General features: G+C 45.3%; 1 protein-coding gene across 1 annotated transcript in view; it reads right to left on the bottom strand.

Annotated features, from left to right (window-relative positions):
* Window positions 1–1,902: 1,902 nt before the first annotated feature.
* LOC142574387 (sterol-4-alpha-carboxylate 3-dehydrogenase, decarboxylating-like) overlaps window positions 1,903–26,903 on the bottom strand; it is a 37,292-nt gene continuing 12,291 nt past the window's right edge. Inside the window, exons 2-4 of the mRNA XM_075683482.1 lie at window positions 13,232–13,408; window positions 10,223–10,359; window positions 1,903–2,434 (exon numbers count right to left, since the gene is read on the bottom strand). Coding sequence (XP_075539597.1) covers window positions 2,024–2,434; window positions 10,223–10,359; window positions 13,232–13,408 — 725 coding nt within the window. The 3' untranslated portion in view covers window positions 1,903–2,023. The remainder of the gene's footprint in view (window positions 2,435–10,222; window positions 10,360–13,231; window positions 13,409–26,903) is intronic.

Genomic DNA, 26,903 nt, shown 5'->3' on the forward strand with positions numbered 1-26,903 from the left:
TTCCTTTTTCACTGGCATCCCTGTCAAGCCCTGATCCACACTTTATTTCATTTAATTTTTATTCGTTAAATACCCCGCGATGGGGTATTACATAAGGGGTGGGTTACACAAAGATAAGCAGAAACCATGTGTTAATCTAGGGTGAAAGGTGATTGGTGACGCTTTCTATGAAGGTGGATGGACAAGGGATGGCAGCGATGTCACCCGGAAGGCCATTCCAGACAGCAGCTGTACGAGTAAAAAATGACGTAGAAAAGGTAACGGTGCGTGTACGTGGGCGCGTGACATGAAGAGGATGACCAGTGCGATTAGATATGCGTGTTGGGGGAACAATGTATGGCGAAATACCCATCGAGCTATGAAAACGTTTATAGAATAAAGACTGGCGATATGGCGGCAACATGAGAGAAGGGGTAAATTAGATTCTCCTTTTACTGATGACACGCTCACATCATAAGAATATGATCGATGAATGAATCTAGTAGCATGGTTCTGAAGTGACTCAAGGGTGTCTTGAATATTAGCTTGTTGCGGCTTCCAAATTGGAGAAGCATATTGCAATTTTGTTCGCACGAGAGTTCTATAAGCTAACAATTTTACGTTTTAGGTGCGTTATGTAGATGACGTCGCAAAAATCCAAGTGTTTTATTTGCAGATGATATGACGTTACTGATGTGCAAAGGTCAAGAAAGGTCACACAATTACAATTCACACGCTCGAAGCTAGAACACGAAGCGAACAGAGCAACCACAGTTGTCATTTTTTGTTTGGGTTGCCAATACTCAAGCAGAAGTTGGGACGAGACGGGAGGGGGTGAGAGCGGAGGGGGGAGAGAAGCTGGTGTCTATCGGCGGACACACTCAGTGATTCAAACATTTGGGCGTCCCGACACAGACAAGTCAGAACGCGGCACATTTACTCAAAAGGCAAGGCTGTACCGCTAAATTGGAAGCCATTGGCAACCCTGCATGCTACGTGCATGGAGCTTTATTGTCAACTTCGATGAACAGAACTGCACGACAGGGGCTTCGATTTTTCTCATCTGACGCCTTCTCTTCCAGGCGCACAAGTCTTAAGCATTGTAGTAATATTCCAGCCAGTTCTTAACTCAAAAATTCTACAGCAAATAAGCATTCTTTCAGGACACCTGGCTGAAGTCCAAAGCGCATGCCACCGGTAAAAGAGGCTATGTATAAGTTTCGGTTTTAATGCAGTACACCTCGTGTGAATGCCGCCTGGACATAGATGCATAGGTGCAAAAACGGAATGGCGTCGCTTCGTTCATTCGTGGTAGCACAGTAAAGTTCTCTAATAATCGTTCGCTGGGCGATGAAGGCCATATTTTAGAGTATTGAATAGCTGCACGGCGGTGATCGCCGAGCCTTATGACGTACAGGCAGCCTCGGAATTGCGCCATAATCAAGATGGCGGACTTGGCAAGTATTGTGAGAAGAGTATACCTTTAAATATATCCTCTTCACTTATGTAAGCTTACTCTCGCGTGGATTCTAGAGGTCTTCTAAATTCTCGCTGTCTTTTTTTTTACTTTCTTGATTACGCCCTGCGTGAAAAACACGACAAGTGGAGGAAAGTACGCTTCAGGAATTCAAATCGGAGCACCCAGCATCATCTGACGTGCGGAACTCCCGCTGCAATTTTGACGATTCTTAGACTGCCTTGAGAATTTCGAACTTAAGCAACTTGATATCCAGTAATAACTTCCCTAATAGCAGCTGTCACCTATATTCCCTAAATTTAAGGTATAAGTTATGACACAACATTAACCATCACTTGGATACATTCTTTTGATATCCATGGAACCGCCATAGAATTCAGGGGCCGCTAGCGTCGTCCACCAGCTTGTGCCCTATTGGCTCCCTCGCAGTGTCAATAGCATCCTCCAGCGATGAGCATCGGTAAGGTGCGCTTCTTAGGCCCGCTTTCGGCGGGTGACATGAACGGCCCGCGAAATTACGACCAGTGCCCAATCTCGGCGACCGCACTTTATCTGTTCACACCATCGTCACAGCGCATCATAGAATGAGCGCGACATTTGGACAGCCTCCTGCGGCGGATACTTAGGTCTCCAAGCGAGTACCTTCTTGGCCTCAGACCGGTCGAAGAAGGTCCCTCTGTACATGTATCGGACATCTGCCGGCTTCGGCAACATGGCTGCGCGGATGCCTGGGAAGAGCGGCGCGAGCACTCTGGCGATGCCTGTGGTGCACACAGCGAAAGCTATGGCCAACAGATAGGGCACTGGTCGCGTGGAGACATGTATGCCGTGTCCCGCGAGCAGGGGTGACAGAGAGGCGACGCTGTCGACGGGCGTGTCATCGACCGCCGCGATGCAGCGGCCGGAAAGCGTCGAGTCCTCAAACATAGCTTCCAGTGCGTGAACGTGGACGGAGGCCGCGTTGCCCGCGTAGATCATCTGCAGAATAAGAGAAAAGGGCGGATGTCAAATTCCGGCGTTCTGAGCTTTCTTGTCGCGACAGCTTATACATATGGCACATCGAGACGTGACTGTGCAAATCAACAAAAATTTTACTAAATTTTTCCGCATTAAAGAAAAATACTTTATGAAAAAACTGCTCAGCGACACATTGCGGTGAAAGTAAAAAGGAAATGTGACGCTCGTACCAATCGTCTTAATTTCCCGTCCAACCTTCCTTTCACAAGGCAAGGAAGCTTTTTCACGCGTGTCACATCAATCCATAGTGGGTAAAGCAATGGGCTACGACGAGACCTAGGCCTTGATACCTCGGCACAACTGCCATTATCGGACGCGTTATATTTCATTTGACCATCAGCTTCCGACAAATACTTCGTTGAAACTTTCCGTCCCGTCAAGCTCCACAGCACAGCAAACACTGGGGAGATAACTGTGGAATGTTCTGCTTTAAAACAACGCCCACAGCCGCTACTGGACTCAAGCCATACTCCTGCGAAAATGTTCAGTAGCGCGCTGTGACATGCTGTAAATTAGCGCAAGAAATTAGACGAAAAAGGGCGGTAGTACAGTGCGCTACTATCGGCCCCTTTTTCCATTTTTTTTTTTGCATTGCCTTCCATCATGTCTGCATCTCAACTAGCCCACCAAGACACCTTGCTAGAGAATGGACTGCGATTCTGTCTCGACGTTTTCCACCCGCCGTGGTTGCTTATTGGTTATGGTAGAAGGATCGACATTTGGGCGAGTTGGTACTGGTTGAACATCTTGAAGGGGCAGCGCAAAAAAAAAACGACGACAGAAGGCAGGAACACACAGGACAGCGCTGTCCTGTGTGTTCCTGCCTTCTGTCGTCGTTTTTTTGCGCTGCCCCTTCAAGATGTTCAACCATTGGTTATGGTGTCGGGCTGCTAAGCACGAAGTCACAGGATTGAATCCCGGTCACGGAGGCCATATTTCAATGGAGGCGAAATGCGAAAACAGCCGTGTACTTATATTTAGGTGCACGTTAAAAACCCCAGGTAGTCCGAATTTCTGGAGTCCCCCACTACGACATGCTTCATAATCAGATCGTGGTTTTGGCACGTAAAATCGAATCATTTAATTTTTCAATAATGCAATTTGATCAATTTTACGCCACTCTTACCGTCCATTTTTCCCAGCCGGCTCATCCAATCGATAGCGTTGGCGGATCGTAGATCCGACCACCGAAAAAGCGCGAAACATTGCTGCCCTGGACACGCGAGGCAGTGCGCTATTTATGATGATCATTATGCATGGTTTTTTTTGTCGCAAGAGGCCCGGATAGCCAAAGAACGCCACAAAACGGTATGACGAAGTCAATGGTGCGGTAAATGATAAGTGTTTGTTCTATGGTAGTTGTACAGAGGCCTAAAGACAGTCATTGTAATATGCGCGAAATATACAAATAACAAACTAATGCCAGTGGCTCGTGATGGGGGCTATGACTATAAAATATACTCTGCAAAAGGATAATACAGTAAAACACGTCGCTGCTACTAGCACAACCGTAGCACAAGGGTCATGGAGGCATGTGCTCTACAAAACGCTGCTATTGCAGGAATATACACTACACAGAGCGTGTCCTACGAATCTCTTGGGCGAAGAACATGCAACACAACGTCATCTAGTAACTTCAGCACTGCTTTGGACTAAAAGAATGGTACTGCGCCAAGTAACAATGCCGGATGTAAGGGAATAGTTTGTAAACTGGAGGAAAGTGCTTTTATTGCGATTAGCATTCTTTGCCTACTTCAGACATTTTGATCCTGCTTGCCTATCGTAGTCTGGTTCGTTGTGCTGTCGTCGTCACTCCTACCCGCCGCATACCCCGATGCAGTGGCCAAAGTTTATATAATGGCAGGGGCCTCTAGGTATTTGCAAGAAGTGATGTATGGTCAGCCTGTCACCAGATCTGCCGCAGACAGGAAGCTCAGCGTCAGTCAAATGGTATGAATGCGTGCCAGATGTGTGCCCTATTCTCAGTCGGTGGAAGAACACATTGCATCCTCGTGACTTTGTTAATAATAGCCAATTCTCTAAAGGTGGCCTAATTACGAAGTGTCCATTTAATGTATGATGAGCCCACTAGCGTTGCCAATAGTTCTTCAGTTTTTTCCATATGAATTCTTTGAGGTTTGTGGCAGGAACCCCTATGGACGTATTGGTAGGTGTCATTGTAATGGGGGTCAGCATTTCATCTTCAAGCACGTTACACTCGTTAAACCTATCACCATGCACCCAGCATAATACAAATTGTTCGGTAAAGCCGTGACTAGAGTTCATTGATTACAAGGTTTCTAAGTTCTAAACGATAACCTTAAATGGCTCATACCCTCGGTGGTCTCAAAAACGCATGTGAGCTTGCCTCGCGCAGACACGCGCTCGTGCGTTCGTCATCGTCTTCTTCCACAGCTTGCTACGATGTCACTCTTCATGTCAAAAAAATTCAAAGGTAATTAAGAAAGAGTTAATATAGGCACTCGAACCCATGACCTTCGGTGGAATTCGAACCCTCGAACTCATGCGGAAGTCCAGCACACGACCTTCGGTGTTGAGGCGAAGTTAATTAGGCACAGTTAATTTATGTATAGTTAATTAAGGCACTTGAACCCACGACTTTTGGTGGGAGTCTAACCCACGATATCTGGTGCTAATTAGGGCGAAGTTAATTGAGGCACAGATAATTAAGATGGCGTCAATTAAGGCACTCGTACCCACGTCCTTTTGTGAGATAACACAACTAATTTGAAGTAACAATGCATTCGAACGAGAATATTAGATAATTTATTGTAAGTCTCTTAAGCGCGTAGGCTTTCGCCTTCACTCTCTCTGGCGTATGCTTAAGTGACTCAATGTTTATAACGATTTGAAAGCTTTCACATCCCGGACACGGTGGCCGCATTTAGATGGGGGCGAAATGCAAGAAGACCCATGTACTTAGATTAAGGTGCACGTTAAAGAAACCCAGGTGGTCTAACTTTCCGGAGTCCTCCACTACGGCGTGACTCATAATCAGAAAGTGGTTTTGGCACGTAAAAGCCATAATGTAATGTAATGTAATGTAAATAATCCTAAGTGGTCAAAATTTTCGGGATTTCCCACTACGGCGTGGCTCGTAACCAGATCGCGGTTTGACACGTAATGCCCTATAATTTAATTTTTTAATGCTTTCACGACTTTTGAGAAATCTGTGAATATATTGGCTTTTTGGAACATTGCTATCCTTATATGTTTAACAGCTGACAGTGCTCCATACACTTCTCCCGTGAAAATACTGGTTTCGGGCTGCAGGACGTCGAATTCTAAAAAAGGTGGTCCCTGCGGGAGAGGCATCTGACTGATGCATGTATGTAAACTTCACGGCAGTTGTACTTCGACTGAAGTGCTAGAAAGTGCATTTTTATGTGCATGTCTGGAGTGTGTTTTGTCACGTCAACAAATGATATGTCAACGAGCTGTCATTTCCACGGTGGTAAACAGCTTCGTTGGAGCACCCATTTCCTCAATGTGTTTTCTTAGACGCAGTACGCGCCGTAAAAAGGGCACTCTTACTGCAGGTCGGTTATGAAAGGGGGCGGCACTAACCATATTGCTTAAGGTTGTATAGGACGGGTGCCCATCCTTTAAGTGTACGTTCTAACAGTACAAGAAACTGGAGTGCGACCTCTGCAGATGGGCTGGCCACCCATTTGATTCTGTAAGATGCATTCTATGGGGCTTGTCTTGAAGCAACTGGTTGTCAGTTGCATACCTAAATGGCGAACAGGGTCGACGCTCTTTAGGACGCTAGGAGTAGCATACTAATACACTAGGGACCCGTAGTCTAAGTGCGTGAATATTAGTCGCTTGTAAAGATTATGATGATGGCCTCATCTTGTGGCTCATACCCACACTGGGGGATTAGCCAAGAATTGTGCGCTGAAACATTTACTTAACCTTTTGAAGTGTTACATATTCAATTAAAGAGAGGTGAAAAGATACAAAAACGAACCCATTACGAAAGAACATTCAAAGAGTTATTCGTTTAGTTGATTGTACCTAACTGCAAACTGCATCAAATACGTACCTGTGGCTGACACCTATAACTGATGCACCGAAACATAGCATTATTTCTGATGTTTGTATAGATTCATGAGTCACCTCTGTTTCACTACCCCGTGCTGCGTGGGACAGCATTTTCAGAACGTTCATTGTTTTATGCTTTTTTTACTTGTAGTACTTTAGGTGTGAAATGAAGCTCAGCCTTTTGTTTAAAATGTTGCGTAAATATTTGTGTTGTCTGTGCACTGGCAATCGCGGTTCATGTAGCTCAATTTCGGGATTTGGGAGCAAGCCTCTCTTTCTTGAGAAGAAGACGCACGAGCTTTGAGCATTTCAGGGATTTTAACTTGAGTTCATTCTCTATTGCCCATATTGACGCTTCGTTAAGCCAAAATTCAACCTGTCCCCCGCAGATTGCGAGGTTACAGGATTTAACTTGTGTCGGTATGTCGTCAACGTATGTAGAATTAAACATGCTTGGCGGAATATCTTCTAGCGGCATGTTTGCACACTCGAAGAAGTGAAGGAGCAATCCAAGAGGTGCACCTTGCTTTCGTTCTGGTTGCCTCGCCCATCCAGTGCTTTAGCCCCCAGCCTTTTGAATAAACGCCTCCTGCCTTGTAACAGTTCTGCTGCAGGTGCTGGTACCGCGTAAGGAACCTTTCCATCCAAGTCTTGGCCATAGCCATCGCCTTGGCGGCAGTTCGCCATCGCCACCCCACATGTCCACCAACGCAGGCGCTTCGACATCCTCACCTCCAGGTCCTTACCAGCTGCATAGGAAGCCTGTTTCCCACGGACGAAAAGCTGGGGGAGACGTCGTAGAATGGCTGACACACTACGAAATGATGAGCAAGAGCAATAGATGGGACTCGAAGGCGCAGCTTAAGAGTTTAGTGTCCTCTTTAACTTATACCGCGTCCGCTTGGCACGAGAGTGACACTTTCGTTGAGAAAATGAAAAGCTGTTTCGGTGACACCACTGCCAAGAAAATGTGTGCCGAGCTGACCATTACCTAAAGGGCTCAACTTGATGGCGTGCCTTCCACCACCTATAATGAGGAGATCCTGAGGTTGTGCGAGCAGGTGAACCCACGTATGTCAGCAGAACAAAATGTTGGTCATCCACTCAAGGGAATCGCTGAGGCCGTTTATAGTTTCCTCATCGGCAAAGATAATTTGAACTCGGTTTCTGACGTCATACGACATTGCCGCTCCATCGAAACATTGAAGGTGCGCCGAATAACGACCACGTTCGGTCGGTTGGCCAACGTAATGATGATGGCGAGCGTTGACGTAAGCTTGTCGACGAAACAGGCATCAACGATACGCCAAATCGTTTGCGAAGAGCTGTTCCGACGCGAAGTTACTTCTTCGACACCACGTTCGTCGCAGGATGACGCATTCTTATGACCTACCCTACCTGGCCGTCAGTGTATGCCGCGGACGTCGGCAACTACGCGGAATTTCCACGTGCAATGGTACCATTGTCGGCGAGGTTCCACTACCAACCCTGCTCTCATTCAACCCACCAATACCGATGACCCTCATGTGGTTATAGTACGAACACAGGTATCGGTTATTCTCCCTATTTCTTTCTACTTCGAAGATCAGCGTGCATCGATCTCCGTCTTCCCGTCTGTGTTATTCATGTGGTGCACCACGCTCCATCACACGGTCCTGCGGCTGCCGACAGTCATCTCAGTCCGGGCGACCAGCTGTGCGCAGTATCAAGAATGCTGGACTAATTCTGAACTCAAAGAAGTGTCATTTCGGGGAGCGACAAGCATTTAGATTGAGTGATCTTGTGGGTAATGGTGGGATTTCACCTAACCCACAGAAGACTGAAGCTGTCGAAGTACGCCACGGTGTGTGAAGGAGCTGTGTACTTTCTTGAGACTGTGTTCTTACTTTCGCCACGTAATTCATCGGTTTGCTGATGTTGCTTATTCATTGACATTTCTTCTACGAAAGGATGTGCCTTTCAATTGGACTGCTTAGTGTGACGCCTCTTTTCGACAGCTTAAGTATCTTTTGACGTCACAAGATATTCTCCGGCACTTTGACCTTCCACGCCAACAGACATTCACACAGACGCTAGTGGTACGGTCACTGGTGCTGTATGGGCCCAACGCTGCGGTGGCAGAGAACATGTTTTTTTCTTACGCCAGCTGCTCACTAAGCAAGCCAGAGCGTGATTACACCGTGACTGAGCACGAATGTCTTGCCGTAACCTTTGTAGTTCAGAGGTTTCGTTCATATTTGTACGCATCAATATGTAGAGAGAAATAATTGCTATAAAAAAGTGCAACTTATTACGCCACCCTACGGTACCTCATTTTCCTGAATAAATGGCTTTGAAAGAGCATCGCCAACTCTAACGCGGAATGAACGTTTCCATAAGTAACTTTCGATCACACTAAGTATGTTAACATGAATGTCCATTACCGAGAGGTCTGTCAAAATTCCGTAACGCTAACTTGTGTGATATATGTTTGCCATGTGAACTAACGCAAATAGAAAGAACTGTTCGTGAACGAAAGCATCACGAATAAATGCCTCAGTACATGCGAAGTGGTCCACAATGATAAAATGACATTGATATGGGCAACGAAAATTGCTTGTTTCAAGGAGACGTAATAGCTGGCAATAACTCGTATAACTTACAGAGGCAGCTTGTTAGTGATACGTATTCGTATCTTGCCACACTGGACGGATTTTTTGCTTGTTTCAAGATAAGTACAACAACAGCTTCTTTCCATGACATTGTAATGTATCCTCCTGTTCATATGGTGTCGAAAAGGGAAGGTAGTGTCACCTGTGGGTCTCGGTGAAGACGTTTATTCATTGTGTACATGACTAACAGGCCGTGTACAGAGAAAGTCCTTCAAAGAAGGCTGAAAGTCCTTCAAAGAAGTTTGCTCGTGAGCACTGAATTGTTGGCTATTCGATTTATTGCGAAAACTTTGCAGTTCGATGCCTTATTTTGTGCTGTTGTATTCGGCTTGTGGAATGCTTCTCAGTAGTTTGCTGAACGGCACACTAGCTGGAAATGTTGACCAAAAGCTTTAGTCTGGTCTTCAAGGCTGTTGCCTTGATCACGGATTAAAGGCAAGATGTAAAGTGGCCGACTGGTTATTTTCGATGACCTGTTCCATATTATTCCAAACAGTTGTTAGTCCAGTGCACTGCCGTCGTCTACTATTCCTTTTTATGTTTTGTTTTAGCTGGTCATTCACTTTAACTTTAAGCCTAGTTGCTTGGTAAATGGGATGCTGCGCGTAAGAACTCTCAAAGCTGCCACGCCGATGCAACTATTTCGAAAGCCGCAGCAGACAACACTCTTGCTGACGTATACGGCATTATGTGCAATGAGAAAGAGAACTTGTGCTTTAGTAAACGGCGGTGCTCAGTGTCAGCTGCTGTCACAGTAAAATGTCTTCAGAACTAGAGAAATCACTCAAGTGACATTTTCATGCTAATCATCATGGCATTCTGAGAAATTTGCTCATTCAGAACTTGTTAGTGGTATCCTGCGTTGCTCAATTAGAATGCTTTTGAAACCGCACGTCTATAAGCCTAATGTTTCCCAGTGTAGCATCTTGAGTACTTTTCGCAAGAATGCAGTGAATAAAAAGAAACAGTGAGTTTGCCTCCTTGGCTGACTGACTCGTGAACAGGTACGAAAGAACTGCGTGCCACTTACCGGAAACACTGTTCCCAATCTAAAATGGATGTTGAATGTTAGCTTAGACCACTTGACCAATGATGGAATAAAACGATGATCTAGCTCTCCGTACATTGGTGGCAGGCGGATGACGATGGTATGCAGCCGACGCAGCCCTGTAAACAGAAAAAGCTTAGTCTTGATCATGCTACCTAAATTCGTCACTAGTCAATGTTATTTCAACTGCAAAATCAAAGACTCTCCCATTGATGTCCAGTTGCAGCGACCTGGCCTCAGCCTGTTCAATTATTTGCCTGGAAATTAGCTATAACAGCATCCATTCGCTCGTGTTGTTTCTTCATATACTCTCTGGAGTTCTCACATCCTGATATTGCTCTCATGTATCATTGTGGACAGCAGTGTCACGTCCCACAGTGCTTGCAAGGCTACCCAGTCACAATAAAAGCCAATTTATCAAAATAACATCCAGGCCCATCGAAACTTTATCCTCTACAATCCTCGCCTATTCTTCTATACTCTTAGTGTCCGCTATGTTACTCCAGTAGACCACCAGCTATTGGCTTTGACAAACGACCCTCCAAACTCTGCTCCTTGCTGTAATTCTCAACTAGAATATTAGCAACGCCCGTTTGCTCGCTCCCGCAGAACGCCGTCCTGCTGTCTCTCGTTGTCACGCCAATATTTTTTTTTTCCTTTTATTGCTCTTTGTACGGTCGCTATTTTATCAAGCTTCTTTGTTCGAGTTTCTGTCCCACATTTCAATACTGGCAGAATGCAACTGTTGCGCACTTCTCTTCAAGAATAAAATTCAGCATGCCCTACAACCATACTTTGAGAATGTGTTCTGCAAGCGATCTAACCCTATTTTATTCACCTGAAGATTTTTTCCTGGTGATGCGAATCCCATGTGATTAGTCAGCCTGGATAAGCGTGCCCTCACACAGATTCTATAGGCTGAATGCCGATCACGAATTCTGCTTCTCTTGCTAGGACATTGAACATTGATTGCTTTCTAAACACTAATCGTCAGGCCTACTCTTAGACATGACTTTTGATTCTTTTGCTAGGCTCCACGGTACATGATTTCCTGAATGCTAATCTTCAGACCTATGCTTACAGTTTGTCGGCTGAAACCCTTAGTCATTAGTTGCAAGTCATCTCCCAGTTTGGCTCAACTGCGGAATGTCAGTTCCCAAGCGCCAGTCCCTCTCAGCTGTTCCCCATTGATAACCACCCCTTACCCTACTTATTCGGCTTCCTTTATTGCGATAGCAATTATATGGACACTCTAGGCGTACATTTGTCGTCTGCGTCGCCGTTATGTTCCGTATAGAGTCCAAGGGCGATTATACCTTCGCCGTGCGCCTTATACTGCATGTTTGAGTAAAAGCACGCGAAGGGAGCCGGCGATAGCGGCTCAAATCTGGCGCGCGTGAGGGAGAAAAGCGGAGGGCAAACGCGCCACTTCCGTCGCGCGAAAAGACGTGGGGATGGAGAGGGCGTGGTGTTGTGCTTTGGCAGCAACTGCGTATTTCAGGACCGGGCGCAAGGAAAACTAATGACTGCGGCTCAATCTCGCTCGCCAAAGAGAGGAAAGCGGGGAGGCAGCACAGGAGGGCACGGAAAGGTGAATCCAGATAGGAACGAACAGGTGGTCCAGGTCACCATTCCCAATTTTAATGAAACTTAATTTAGGCGCAGGCTTTTACACGCATAACAATGGTTCTGAACTTAGTTTTGCGAATCGAATTTCGTTTGCCTGACAAAAAAAAATTCACAAATTTCGGCCGTCGAAAACAATTTTCCGCCTGTTTTGCGATTTCCGAACTTTGAGCGCGCATAGAGAAACAATCGTACGCTTGTCGATCACAATATTTTTTTTTCTGCAGAAAGAACAAGTGAAACGCCACCTTGTATTTTATTGCAGTTAGCTACGGAAAGAATTTTGAGAAAAAAATCACAAACATAGTAAACGGACCAAAATACCTGTAATTCAGGATTCGATTGCTCTAGACTAAATAAAGTGAGGGTAATAAAACTCGGTGCGCATTAACTCTTAAATTTTCACATTATTTCACAGTAATTTTCGTTGCTTTGTAGAGCACGGTTATATATAACAATAGCACTTAAACATAAGTGGTTTGCGAAAAATATCGAAATCGGAAAATAGCTTTTTGAAAAATGTCCATTTTGATTTTTTTGGCGATCACTCTGGTTGAAGTCAGGGGCGTTAAAGTAGTGCATATTTCTGGTAACATTCTTGTCACTATACGTAAAACCTAATACGTGGTGTGCAAATGTCTTTGCACAATTGACTGTTCGCGCGGGTGATACTTCACGCTGTAACCGTATGCAAATGCGCTTTGTAATAGAGTTTGTACCAGATACACATGTATTTCGCCACATTTCTTCCTGCTTGGCGGTTTTCCATGTTTTGGGTTTTTCAACCATCGTGTGCGGATCTTTCTTCGTGATGCTTCATTTCATATGATCAACGAGCGAAATGCCGAGGCATGAACACGAGGTAATCGTGCGACCGTTTGAATTCTCAATCGAGTGAGTGTGTGTGTGAGTGAGTGAGTGAGTGAGTGAGTGAGTGAGTGAGTGAGTGAGTGAGTGAGTGAGTGAGTGAGTGAGTGAGTGAGTGAGTGAGTGAGTGAGTGAGTGAGTGAGTGAGTGAGTGAGTGAGTGATGAGTGAGTGAGTGAGTGAAGCAACTTTGTTATGAATGCCTGCAGAACGGTTAGCCTTCCCCTGTTAGGGAGGCGTCTCCGTGACGCGGCCACGACGTCTTCGCGGCGTGTGGCGCCTCTACTTCAGCCGCGGCCGCACTAAACCCTTTGGTCGAACGCGCCTGCCCCTCTTTTGGGGTGGCAGCTTCCCTCCGGTTTCGCTCGGTCGACGCCTTTCGAGGGCCGCCGAGATCTGCTGGACGGCCTGGGCTTGTACATCTGGATCGTTGCGCCTCGTTTTAATGTATTCTAGTTTAATGTATTTGCGGCAATCTGCCTTAGAAACTAATCCTCACCGTCTTTTAGACAGCTCCCGCTGGCGTCACAGACGAGCTTTTCAGCCTGTGCTTTCGTCTCGGCGTACAGGCCCTCGTAAGCACGTGTGGCTCCATCCTGAATCACGCCCACGCTCCCCGTGTAGACGAGGTACTGCACACTCTCTTCGAGGCAGACGTCGACCACATTCCGTGTACCTGCACACCGCAATATCTTAAGAGGCGGCACACGAAGGCCACGGCAATCATATGGCCCAACAACATATACATGAAGCACTGGAAGCACGAGCTCAACTGGTGCAGAAGTTCAAACATTCATGCATTTCACTTATGAATTTATTAAAGGTTTCTGTAGCAGCATTTTTCAATCTAACATCAAATATTTGACAAAAACGATCAGGAAATATCGAATCGAATATCAAATGTCCCGAATTAAAAAAGAAATAGTGAAATTAGAATTTTTTTCGAGTCCGTACAGTAACAAGGAACTTCTTTACAATTTTAGTACATATAATGCTGTTAACAACTTGAGTTCAGGACAACTAGGTATATCGTAAATTAGAAATAAAGGCAATTACGATCACCTCTGGCGCACGATACCAATGACAGTAATGTGGGGGAAAAAACACTCACGTGCTTTACAGTGCGCGTGTGTTAAGGAACACCACAGTTTCGAAATTAATCCAGAGTCTTCCAATACGGCATCACCAACCTATTGTACAGCTACGAGACTTTGTACCCCACAAGTTAGCGACTCTAGTGACATTAACTTGAAGGAACTTTTACATGGACCATGTGCTCAGCTATCGAAGAAATACATTTGCTTGGGGAACTAACTTGTTGGGATAGACAGGGGATATAGATATGCTAAGGTCGTCAGCGTACATAATGAACTTTGTCGCTTCGTGGATATGTCAAACATTATTGACGTATAGGTTGAACAGCAACGGGCCGAGTATGCTCCCTTGAGGGTCGCCTGAAACTAGTTCCTCCAAATGTGACTTTAGTTTATTTTTTTTTATTCGGGTACCCAAAGGCCTATACGCACATTACGTAGGGGTGTTGCAATATATTATTGATAGATAGAGCATGCGCGCTTAAACAGATAATTCATGCTAAAATAAAAAGGACACAAGCGGAAAAACAGGCAAAGAACAGTAAGAGCAATACAACGACACGTCCTAAACGTTGAGGATACCTATAGAAATAAAATGAGTGTTACACAAAGTCAACGCAACTTGGCCACTTCATATAAGAAAAATGATTCCTAAAAAGCTACACACACCAGCAGATACTGCATGAAGCAATGAAAAGCACAACCATAAAAAAATTTCATTGAGTACAAGGAACTCTTTGCTAACCTTGAAAAAACCATTTGCGCAAGGAACATCAAAATATGGTGAGGAAAAAAAAAGTAATAAAAGAAAAAAGCACACAATACCGCATTGATTCCTATAACTAATGATCAGGAGAATACTACGTCAGTACGTTAAAACAGTGTTTTAGTTTTGCTAGGAAATCATCATGACTTAGAGCTGATACGATTTCATTTGGTAACATATCCCAGTGATATATCGCGAGGAACAGGGGCGAGCGAGTGAAGAAGTTAGTGTGCGCAAGAACGAGCTGCACTTGAAAGGGATGATCAAGGCGCGGGAAGATACGATGGGCGGGCCTCATGTAGAATGCGCTGAAAGACAACCCGCAGTGATACAGCTTGTGAAATTGGGAAAGAAGTCCCATCAACCTTCTATTTTCTAGTGAGGGGAGATTTAGAGATATCTTAATGTTAGTGATGCTAGATGTTCGTGAGTAATTTTTTTTTGATAAAGCGGGCTGCTGTGTTTTGGTCTGACTCGAGCTGGTTTATGAGGTACGACTGATGCGGATTCCAAATAAAAGACGCGTACTCCATTTTCGAATGAACCTGTGTCGCATAGGCTAATAATTTACGGGGCTTTTTTGCCGAGTAAACGCTACGCCTGATGTAGCCAAGGGTTTTACACGCGCTGCTAGTAATCGCTTCAATGTCATGATTCCGTGAAACGTTTGAAGATAAATGAATTGCCAAGTATTTTATTGTTCGCGCATATGCAAGACTAATACTTTCACGGAATAATGGGTAAGCCTCGTGTTAATAGATCTAGTGAAAGCCATAGCCTTAGTTTGTGTATTCACACAAACTGATGACTCTTTGTGAGGTAGGACTTGAAAAAGTCTAGTGGGAGGCCTCTTATACCGTATCTTTCAAGATTTTCAAATAATGCGTCGTGATTAATAAAATTGAAAGTCTGGGTAAGGTCCACAAATAGGCCAATGGACAAAAGTTTGAATGCAAAGTTACGGAGGATGAATTCTTTTTCGTGAAAAAGCGCGGGCTCCTTTGACAGTTTTTTTAACCGTATTTAGCCTTTGTGGGGAGTTGGTATTTCGAAGCAAACGAGAACAACTCTTCTGCAAGAAGTTTTTCTAAACATTTGGAAAGCATTGGGAGAATAGAAATCGGTCTGTAATTTCGAATGTGCAATTTATTGCCCTTATGCAAGGCTACAGCCCCTGCAATCTTCATTCGAGAAGGAAATGTTGCCGTGGAAATGCACAAATTGTAAATATAGACTGAAATAGGAACTTTATCATGATTTACATGTTTTATTGGAATTATGTGGAAGCCATTATGCGTCATAACTGGAGGTGTTACGAAGGTCGTGTAATATTTAACAAGAGAGAGAGAGAGAGAAGTTTAATGATACGAAATGCTGAGAGGTCGGTCTCAGGTATATTCCTCTAGCCAGCTACTCGGCATTGGGGGAAGGGGAAGAGGGAACGAAAGAGGGAAGATAGAGGTGCATGATGGGTGACGATGACGATAGAAGGAAGATGTAGAACATATGGCAAGCAATTTGGCATGCTCAAAGTCTGCAATCCAGGCCCGTAATTTTTTAAAAGTTCAGTAATGTCTGGATGGCCTTGAAACTCGATTGTGCATCTGGCCAAGGGCCTAAAATAACGCCCTCCGACAACGGTGCGCTGTCGCGACGCGTAAGGTCGTTGTCCAACCTTTCACGCTCTTCCACGTATTTAGGGCAGTCACAAAGCACATGACCTATAGTCTCAGTCACATTGCACACCTCACAGTGTGGAGACTCGGTGCGTCGCATGAGGTGCACGTATCAGCGCGTAAACGCTACCCCCAGCCTTAGTCTGTGCAGAAGACTGGCACAGTTTCGTTGAATTTTCGGTGGTAGCCTAAAATTCATGGTAGGGTCCAATCTCTGGAGTCATCTGTGGAGATTATCCGGATTCTCCCAGTGCCTTGCTGTCAATTTTCGGATGACACTGGAGAGGAGACAGTTGGCGTCCGCTCTTGAAAAAGGAATTGAAAGCAGTGACTCTCGTTCTTCGAGTGCTTTCTTCGCTTCGGCGTCGGCCAGTTCGTTGCCCTGTATACCACAGTGACTGGGAATCCACTGAAATGTGATGTGGTGGCCGTTTTCTTGCGCTAAAGTGTAGAGCTCGGCAGTTTGAAGAGCCAACACTCTGTAAGCGCTTTCTTTCAACACCGCTCTAAGTAGTTGAAGAGCCGATTTTGCTTCACTGAAGACTGTCCATATTTGAGGAGGCTGTCGCGAAATATATTGAACGGCCTCTCTGATTGCCACTAGTTCCGCAGATGTTGTATTCGTCTTGATATGTGGACGAAACCGTCGAATGACTTTATGCGCAGGCACGACGAAAGCCGCACCAGACGCATACGACAAGAACGATCCGTCTGTATACACGCTCACCGAGGAGTCATATTCTTTCGATATATATTCAAGTGTAAAATGTCTGAGGCCGACGGTAGGTATTCGCGATTTTTTAGAAATTCCGGGAATAGATAGACGTACCGGTATTTTGGACATTACCTATGGGGGCATATGTGGAAGGTCAGCCGGGGCAAAGTATGCTGGTATGGCAGATTCTTGGCATTTAACGGCTCTTGAAAAGTAGAGTCCGGCCGTATATCAGGTAATGTTGACAAGGGATGGCATCCATGACGGCAAAGCAGTCGCAGGAATACTTGAAGAGGTTCGCATCGTAGATAGACAGGTAAAGGGGTGACGCGAGCCTCCTCAATTGTTCCGTGGGTTGAGGTGCATCGTGGAACACCGAGACATGTTTTCAGCATCTGTGCCTGGGCACATTCCAGCGTACGCAAACATGACGGGCTCATACTTGATAAAACTGGCAGGCTATACCGAATGTATTTGACGTAGAGAGCCTGGTACAGCCGGAGTAGCGAATGCTCAGATGGACCCCACTTCATACCGACCAGAAAACGAATAACTTGAGCAAGCCCACTTAATTTTTTCTTTAACATCGCCACAAGTTTCGGCCATGAAACACCGCGGTCAATGACAACGCCAAGGTATTTGTGGTGGGTGACATATGGGATGACATTTCCATTGATTATAATTGGATACCAATACATAAGCTTCCGTGTGAACGCTATCGTAGCGCACTTGTCTGGGGCCAGTTCCAGTCCTTGGCACTGCAGGTACTGAGACGTTCAAGAAACAGCTCGCTGCAATCTGGCACGAATTTGCGGTTGCATGACTGCGGATGCCCATATGCATATGTCGTCTGCGTAGGTACTGATGCGTACTGTATCAGGAATTATTTCCGCAAGGCCAATAAGGGCAACATCGAAAAGAGTCGGGCTGAGGACTCCTCCTTGAGGCACTCCATGGACCACAGCGTGTCTTGTCGTTTCGCCATCATTCGTGGACATGAAGACTGTACGACCATCTAGGTGATTTTCAATCCACATGTAGAGACGGCCGCCGATGTCTAAATTACTGAGGGCATCAAGAATGGCTTCGTGCAGTACATTGTCATAAGCTCCTTTTACGTCTAAGAAGACTGCTCCTACAAGTTGGTGTCGCTTTTTTTTTTCGTGTTCGATCGTTGACACGAGATCAATGACCCCATCTATTGCAGACCGGCCACGTCTAAATCCGGTCATCATTTCAGGATAAAGCTCATTCTTTTCCATGAACCATTCTAATCTAGTGAGCACCATCCGTTCTATCACCTTACCGACACAGCTAGCTAAAGCTACTGGCCGGTAAGATGACATATCGTAAGGCGAATTTCCTGGCTTTAGGAGGGCCACCAAACGGCTGGTTTTCCACTGCTTCGGGACTTTAATGGATGACCACGTGGCGTTATAGTATGACAGCAGCACTTTCCGACCTTCCATCCCAAGTTGGCACAGAGCAGTATATCTGCAGTGTTGCATGGCTGTGAGAAAATTGTGTTTTGGTCGTACGGCAAAGGACTTTCCAGTGGCTCTGATACCTGCATAAGGCCTCTCTGCATGAAATAAACATTAAACGCATTTGCCATGTCCTGTCCAATTGTCAAATGTCAATCTATGGATTTTTTTCTAGTTGCTCAGTGGTTTCTTTCCACCCACCAATAGCCCCATTTATCTTCTTCCATAGTTTATCACGGTCTCCTACACAGAATATATTTTGCTGGAAAAAATACTTCTTTGTTCTCTTTAATTCTTCAGACAATTTATTATGGAAAACCTTAAATTCTCTCTAGTGTACAGGTTCTGTTATAATGATGAGTCTTGCAAAGAGCCTTTCTCGTTTTTTAATTTTACCTAATAATTGTTTAGTTAGCCACGGTTTCTAATGCTCTTGTGGCACATCGTTTCCTGAGAAACGAATTTTCTATATATTGCAACGCATTTCTCTAAGACGTTATAAGCTACCTCAGCATAAGCTTCAAGAAAACTTTATTCCAACGCACCTGCTTAAGTTCCGAGTGGAGCATTTCTAAAGAACGTTGAGTCATTGATTGGAAAGAGATACCTGTTCTTTTTAAATCACGAATCGAGCATCCGATGCTAACAAACAAACAAATTGGCATATAATGACCTATTTGACTACTTAAAACAAAACTTGTAGTACATGAGAGGACATAATTTGTCAGGAAAAAAGGTGAAGAATAGTCTCAAATATTGAATCATTCTGGTCACTGATTATATAGTATTAGCACATTCTTTAGAAGTAAATACTGCTTCAAAACTCATTTTCATAGCCTTTTCCAGGCTGATATTAATGTTGAAGTCTCCACCAATGATAACACTTTGCCTCCTCTCACTCACCATAGTGAGAAAAGGATCCAAGAAAGTTCAAAATGATCATAGACTGCCATAAGGTGGACGAAAGCACACAGCAAGAAGAATTCTATGGATATCAACACATAAGATTTCAGTCACTACTAATGCAGGAAAATTCAGGTAATAGGCCACCTGACATAGATTCCTCTACTAATAATGACACATTCCCTCCACGTCAGCCTGACCCATTGAAATAAAATGTTTTTTTAAGGAAGCCCAAAATATCAACATCATTATTGTACCAGGTTAGGCTGAACATTACGACATTACAGCGTGCATTTACATAATCAAAATGCTAATTCTTCTGTCTTATTGTTTACGGACTGTACATTCATGCGCAAGCAATTTGATCCCTTTCTCCTTCTGCGGAGAGAATCAAGCCATTCATACTTAGAAACGTAACCTAAGCACACCATGCTGTCGTAAAACAACTAATGCCCAGCAAAAAGGTATTGTTTATGAATTCTGGCTTTGAAGGTCCTGCTCGCACTTTATCACAACCGCCGTGTCACCGTACGGCTTGTGGACCAGTACTTTGCCGTTTGTATGGGGAACCAGCGCTGGATAGGCGGCGCGTCGAAAAGAGTGCGTTGCACGCCGCCCTGGCGACGAAACGCGGCATATTCCAGCCACACAACCAGACGACACACACATATGCAGCCGTATTATAGTTCGTATGTTCCGTTTTCGCGCCGCTTCAAGTGGAGTTCTTGTAGAGAAGCTAGCGCCATCAAGTGAAGAAATGACGAAAGAAGCTTTTTAAGCTTTATATATTTTTCACAGTGCGTCGCGACGAGCACGTGTGTTTCTTTAACGGTTGCGTCGTGTATCGATGCCATGCTTGCGTGGCTGCTTGCCTCGCAAATCTAGCAGTTATGGCTCCGGTCGTGCTGCGCTATGGTTTCGTAAGTATTAGTTGGCCTGAAGATATTCCATATTTCTCTGGCTAGACATAAAAAATTCTGATGTTACTTCGCCACAGCAGTCAATGGAGAAGAAAGCTTTATCGCATCAGCTGACTCGCGCAAGCAAAGGTTTGAGTGCTCCGCTGCTTGATCCGTAACAATCCTGGCTACATTTAGCTCTAATTACATAAATTTGCCGGATGCATCTCAGCGCCGAGTCCTCATCCGCATGCGCATTTTTATAAACACATAGGTGGCTTAGTCGCGCGCGCGCCGGCACTATGCGCATACAACTCGTATTACAAGGCAGCTTCCCTCCCACATAATTCTTGGCAATGAATGGATAATTTTTACCTTTCGTATCGTTCACTTGGTGCGGTGGCGTTGGAAGGGGCTTAGCGGTGGCATTGCGAAGGAAAAATGGTACATATGCCGGATGGTGCATGCTATTGCTCATTTTGTTTCCGACGAAATACCGACTGCAGATTCTGCTGTTTGGTACTGTCTGCCATGGCTGACCGTCTTCACTATCGAATAAACCAAGGATACACGCGAAATTTTATTTAGAAACCAGCCCGACACCGCTTGACAAGGCGACAAGATGGGAGCTTACTCCGCTCGCCTGACTGCTTGGATCCAACGCCGCCTCCGTTCTTGTTCGTAGGGTTTAGATGGAAAGACGCAGAAGGATACATCCTCCCTCATCCCGACTTAGTTGTGGCACTTGTATACGCAACAGTATCGTCGGCGCCCTTTTGTTTTCCTTCGACTTTAAGGGCACGCAACGCAATTTTCGACCGCGGGGGAGGCTGCATTGTGCACGTTCTGACCGCCAGGGGGGCGCTGCAGGCGCCGTGAAAACTCCAGCGCTGGTTCCCCATACCATAATAACTTGAGCTCTGAGTTATTTGCCCAGTCTCTGACAACTGCAAACAGCTTTCTGGAGCGATTTCTGATGTTTTCACTCATGTACACATTATCCTCGCTCTCCCTCAACGATCTTCTTTTTTGCCAGTCAAGTGTCTCTTTGTTGCTGTTATGCAAAGCGCATGACGATGCCCTGAGTACTTTACCTAACCTTTAGCTAAAATTTTATAATTAACAATTACTCTTCTGTCTGCAATTCCATGAGAGCGACAATAAAAAAAATGAACAATGAGGGCAAAAGTGCCAACAACCTTGCAGAAACCATCAATCAACCAGGCCAAATGCTTGCTGTTGCGCCCGTCAAACGATGTTCCGCCACGTGGAAGAGCTTGGAAAATATATGCTCTCGAGCGGGGAATAAGGGACAAACATTGAGGACCAAATAATGAATAAGGACCAAACATTGCTATATTGAGTACAACCCTTATCTGCGGGTTTCTGTGAACATCGAAAGTGCTCATATCTTACAAGCCGTTCTGCAGCGTTAACGACTGGACAGGGCTCACACACCTCCATTTTTGCACCTTGTGAAAAAAAATACAACCTTCTCATGCATCTACTGGGACACCCCAGACGCCTCACTGGAGCACTTGATCATAGATTGCCCACAGTAGGACCGACAGTGAGTTAGTTTACCATCACGAAAATTTGGCTCCATGGCCATGGCCCCGTAAGAAAGAGCTGTGCCTTTAAAGCCCAGCAAAATTTTCTCGCAGAAAGCAATCTCCATAATTCGCTACAATTTTTACTTGTTAGCACGCAGCTCTTAATGGCCCGTTCCTGCGGCGAGAGTCGTCGTCGTCGTCGGCCGCGTAACCGAGCGAACGGGCCCGAGAGCGTAGCGCCTGCAAGTGCCGCGCATCGTGGTGCTGCGCACGACGTGTTCTGCGACGATCGCTACGAAATGGCGCCAGAGTACTACGCGTCCTTGGGCCACCGCCCCGTTCCAAAGGGGGCGCTCATAGCATCCGTACATTAAAGCCCCTTAAACTTCGTAAAACAGTACCACGCTTTCAAGAATGCCGCCTCCTTCTCGCGCGCTCTGGTCGAGGCCGACGCCGCGTCGCTATTGGCCTAATAGCATCACGTGGGCCCTCGCGTCGTGCATAAGCGCCATTTTTGCTCGAGAAGCATCTACGCAGTGGCGAGGAGCGCATCTTGGCGCCGTTGCTACGCTCCAGCACTGTAGGCGGCACCACGGTCGAGGAGGGAGCGTGAAAGAGAGGAGAAACGAGGAGGAGTGAAGGCGGAGGAGGTGAGTGTCGCTACTTTACGAAGTTTAAGGGGTTTTACCGCTCATCTTCTATTCATTTCTTTATGTACCCGCCGTGGTTGCTCAGTGGCTATGGTGTTGGGCTGCTGAGCACGAGGTCGCGGGATCGAATCCCGGCCACGGCGGCCGCATTTTGATGGGGGCGAAATGCGAAAACACCCGTGTGCTTAGATTTAGGTGCACGTTAAAGAACCCCAGGGGGTCAAAATTTCCGGACTCCTCCACTACGGCGTGCCTCATAATCAGAAAGTGGTTTTATCACGTAAGACCCCAAATATTATTATTATTTCTTTATGTTTCTTCGGTCCCTGCTTTTCATCGGCTAACAAATGTTAAACGCTATCCCTCGACGCATGAAGCGCCTGCGTGTATCAGAAGTTTCTCGAATGTTAGGGATAGTTCTATACGTTGGCTACTGTCACCAAAGGTTTTTGTTATCTGATTGCGTGCGCGAGGTGAGTTGTGTAATACTTTTTGAACGCCACGTGGGCACAAGCGATTGCTCTGGAACCTTCGACACGTCATGCACAAAAGCCGACGCGCTTGATCCGCAAATTAGACTTCTGGCGATCGCCGATTCTGCTCGTCACTATCGTTGTGCTTGAGTGCATATTTGTTTTGCAACGCTTCGCTCCGTTCGCAACGTGCCGCACAAGACATTTGCAAAGGGGAGCGCAGAGGCATTGCGGAAAAAAGGAGACGTAGACATAAAAGGGCGTCTTTTCTGTGCACGTCTCCTTTTTCCGCAACGCTTCTACACTCCCCTTTGCAAAAGTCATGTCAAACCATGTAGTCCAACAGCTTACTATTCTAACGCACGAGACAAATTGTCCGCAACAGCCGATAAGTCACGAAATGAAAGCACGTATCGAGCTGCGCTGAAACTGCGTATTATGGTATGTCGTAATCGTGGGTAAAGGTTTTTGCGAACTGCGTATTTGTAAACTGAGTATTTGATGTCAGGAGTACATTAAAAATCACATTCGTGGGGGTTGCGAATAACAGTGATTTTATTATAGTGTACGCGATTCTTTCACTTCACGAGGATGCATTTAGGTAACTACTGCTCGTTTAGTAAGCTTTTTCTACTGTTTACGTTTATCACGCGTAGGTTTACCATGTTTTTTTTTTGTACGGGCCAAGTGCACACAAATTTATGGCGAATGGGTCGCTACAATTTCTGAAATATATTTGGGATAGCCGGCTCAAGTGGAGCCTACCTTACCATTAGGTTGCAGTTATTAAACCAGGACAACAAAACGAACTGCTAATTATTTTCGTCTGCAGTGTGCACACAGTCATGTCTTGCAGCATCAATATTTGTGAATGACTACGATTGACAACACGCTGGCAACATGCTTACGCACTGTTTGCCTTTCGTGTTCTTCCCTGACATTCACAAAGTTCGCAGCGTGAGCCTTTTAGGGGTAGCTGTACTTGAAGTTGAAGTACTCGCAAAAATATTGTGAAACTAAAACTTAAATTCTGGTACGCTTCCACCGGTGATTATGATGACAAATTCGACGTCTTGTGGCGCCAGGATAAAGTACGGCCAAAAAGGGAAGCGCCGCAGTGTTAATAAATTGGCAGTGAAGCGATGAATCGCATAATGTAGATGTGACGTGCCTGTAAAGAAGGCTGAAAACAGACGCAGTAAAGTGCGCAAAATATATATGTAATAAAATTACAGCAATGACTAATGAGGCTACTAGGACCATAGGTGATGTATTGATCGAATGGATGATATTATATACAAATATATATATCAGTAATAAAAGTTTGCAAGAAGCACTACTGCCTTAATGGAGCTCTTGAACGCAAGAGTCTGGAGGCACGTGCTTATACAAAACTATGCTCTCACAGCAGAACCATCTGAGGAGAAGGTCTGCTATGAATTCATTGGGCTGATTACATGTAAGACAAGATCAATTAAGAGGTTTAAGGTGTTTTATTAGGTGTAGCTTATTAGAAGTATAGGGATCCTGCAAACATATTCAGTAGCTCCCGACTTTTTACGAATTAAAGGCTTGAAATCTCCCGCAGGAATAGTCCAAAGTTTGACTAAAACTCGTCAGGCGAGAGTGATACATTGTCAAATGAAATGGCACTCGCCTAAAGTTCAAAAGAAATGAAACATAAAACTACGTTTCGAAACCGCTATGGGTCCCTTGTTCACAATAAAAATGAGCGCAAGATTATTTATGTCTTAAGTGGGGCGGAGTGCGCATGTGCATCTCGGGGAGATTCTTATCTATGTATCTTGGGGAGATTACCCCGTGTCAGGTTAGTTGTGTTTCTAGTCATTCAAATATGTAAAGATTGTAAGAGCAGTCTTAAAGATTGGCGCTTCTCTGCCGGGATTATGCTCGCAGCATGCCAATCGATGATGTGGTTCGTAGTCATGCGATGATCCGCCAAGGCGTTTGAACTTGCACTGCCCTCCCTGACATTGTTCTGGCGCTGCTCAATCCGTGTTTTAAAAATCCCACCTTCTCCTATGTAGGATGCGTCACAACTATTGCACGGAAGTTTGATTATTCTTGGAAACCACGACCTTTCCAGAGGGTCTTTCACGCGTATAAGCTTCTATCTTAGTTTGTTTGTTGGCACGTGTGTCGATTTTTACGCCGTATTTGCCAAAAGCTCTTGCCAGTGCCTCATTGATGCCTTGCGTGTAGAGGACCGCCGCCCATTTCGGCTTCTCTTTTTCTGATCTACTGACGACCGCAATACTTGAGTCTTCAGAAGCTGCGATGGGTAGCCGTTGTTGGAGAGGTCATTCTTTGCCACGCTAGCTCTTGCTTGCGCAGTCCAGGCTCGGAGCGCGAGAGAAGAGTGAGGCGGCAATGGAACGTTTCTGTACTATGCGATGCGCATAGTCGAACCTTCATAAAACCTGCATAGTCGAAACTAGTTTCGAATGTGCTTCGCAGGAGCGTGCTTAGTAGATTTACCAGGCTACGTGTCATATTCCACGAGATGCCACGGCCACAACGGTGACAGTTTAGCTGGAGCCATTAGACTATATTCGAGCAGTAGGAGACCCATTTCTTCATCGAGTTACCTGACGCGCAGTAAGAAGGGTTCTGTGCTGAAAGTGGGTTTGGAAAAAGTACGGCACTTGAGGTATCGTTTATGATTGAATATGGAGGATGTGCACAATTCCTGTATACCTTCAGAAAGCATTAAAAAGTGAAATAGGATCTCTGCAGGTGCACAGACCACTCATTCGGCTCTGCGTGAAAGCTCCCTATCTAACTTGTACTGAAGGCAGGTATGGCTAGCCGAGTGCCTTGGTGGTGAACAGGAACAAGCATCTTAAAGGTTCCTTGTGTAGCAGACTGATACACTATAGCGCCATACTCCATACGAGTACGTATGAAGCTCTTGTGCAGGTTCATTACAGATTTCCTATCACTGTCCTATGTGTGTGATACATTTTTGAGAAGGTTAATTGTTTGTAGAAGTATCTGTTTGAAGCGGTTTGTGTGCGTAATGAAGGTTAGTTTCGACTTTAATATGACGCCTAAAGATTTCTGCTGTGCATTCACAGATAATTGCCGTCCAAAGAGCGTTACATTATGATCTCGGACCAAGTCTCTTCTTCTTTTGAACATAATGCAGGAGCTTTTATACGGAGTCAACTTAAATCGCTTCTCATTTGCCCATTTTTACACTTGGCTCAAATCGAGCTGAACCAGTCTCTCGCAAATGACGGAGTTGTAAGATTTAAAACAAAACTGCACATCACCTACGTACACAGAGTAAACTCCTTTAGGTGGTAACGACGTACTCAGAGAATTCAATATGGACAAGGTGGTCGGTTGTGCACCTACCTCACCTATAACCACACTGGTAATGATCTAATAAGTTATTCCTTTCTAAAGAACAAATGAAGCACCTGTTTATAATTTTTCCAAGAACTTACCAAGAAAACTAGTCAATGCATGATATCTATCTGTAGCGGCTCTGTAGTGGCCAGCGCAACCTGGACGAAGGACAAAGGGTAGTGGGCGATACGAGCACAGACCAACAGCCTGTTACAGCCTGTTGCCTGTTGAATTCTTGATCGTACCTTGGTGCTCCCTAAGGCAGATGTTAAGGCAGCGTCTCGTCTGCCCAAGATACATTTTGCCGCACGAAAGTGGAACGACGTACACCACTCCCACCGAGTATGCCACGAGCTGCCTCGTGTGTTTGATACGGCAAATGGCCTTGGACGCCTGCTTAGGTCTATTGACGCAATTGCAAATGTTGTTTAACGAGTTTTTAGCTGAAAATATGAGTTTAACACCATATTTCGTGGCTGTCTTTTTGAAACCGTTCGCTTGAGTCGATAGTACACCGAGGAGCCTGCGGGGGGCATTTATGGTGTTTTGTTTTGTTAAGTGCAGTGGGAAAGTGGTGAGTGCC

The sequence above is a fragment of the Dermacentor variabilis genome, chromosome 3 (assembly GCF_050947875.1).
Source record: "Dermacentor variabilis isolate Ectoservices chromosome 3, ASM5094787v1, whole genome shotgun sequence".
In the NCBI taxonomy this organism is placed as follows: Eukaryota; Metazoa; Arthropoda; class Arachnida; order Ixodida; family Ixodidae; genus Dermacentor; species Dermacentor variabilis.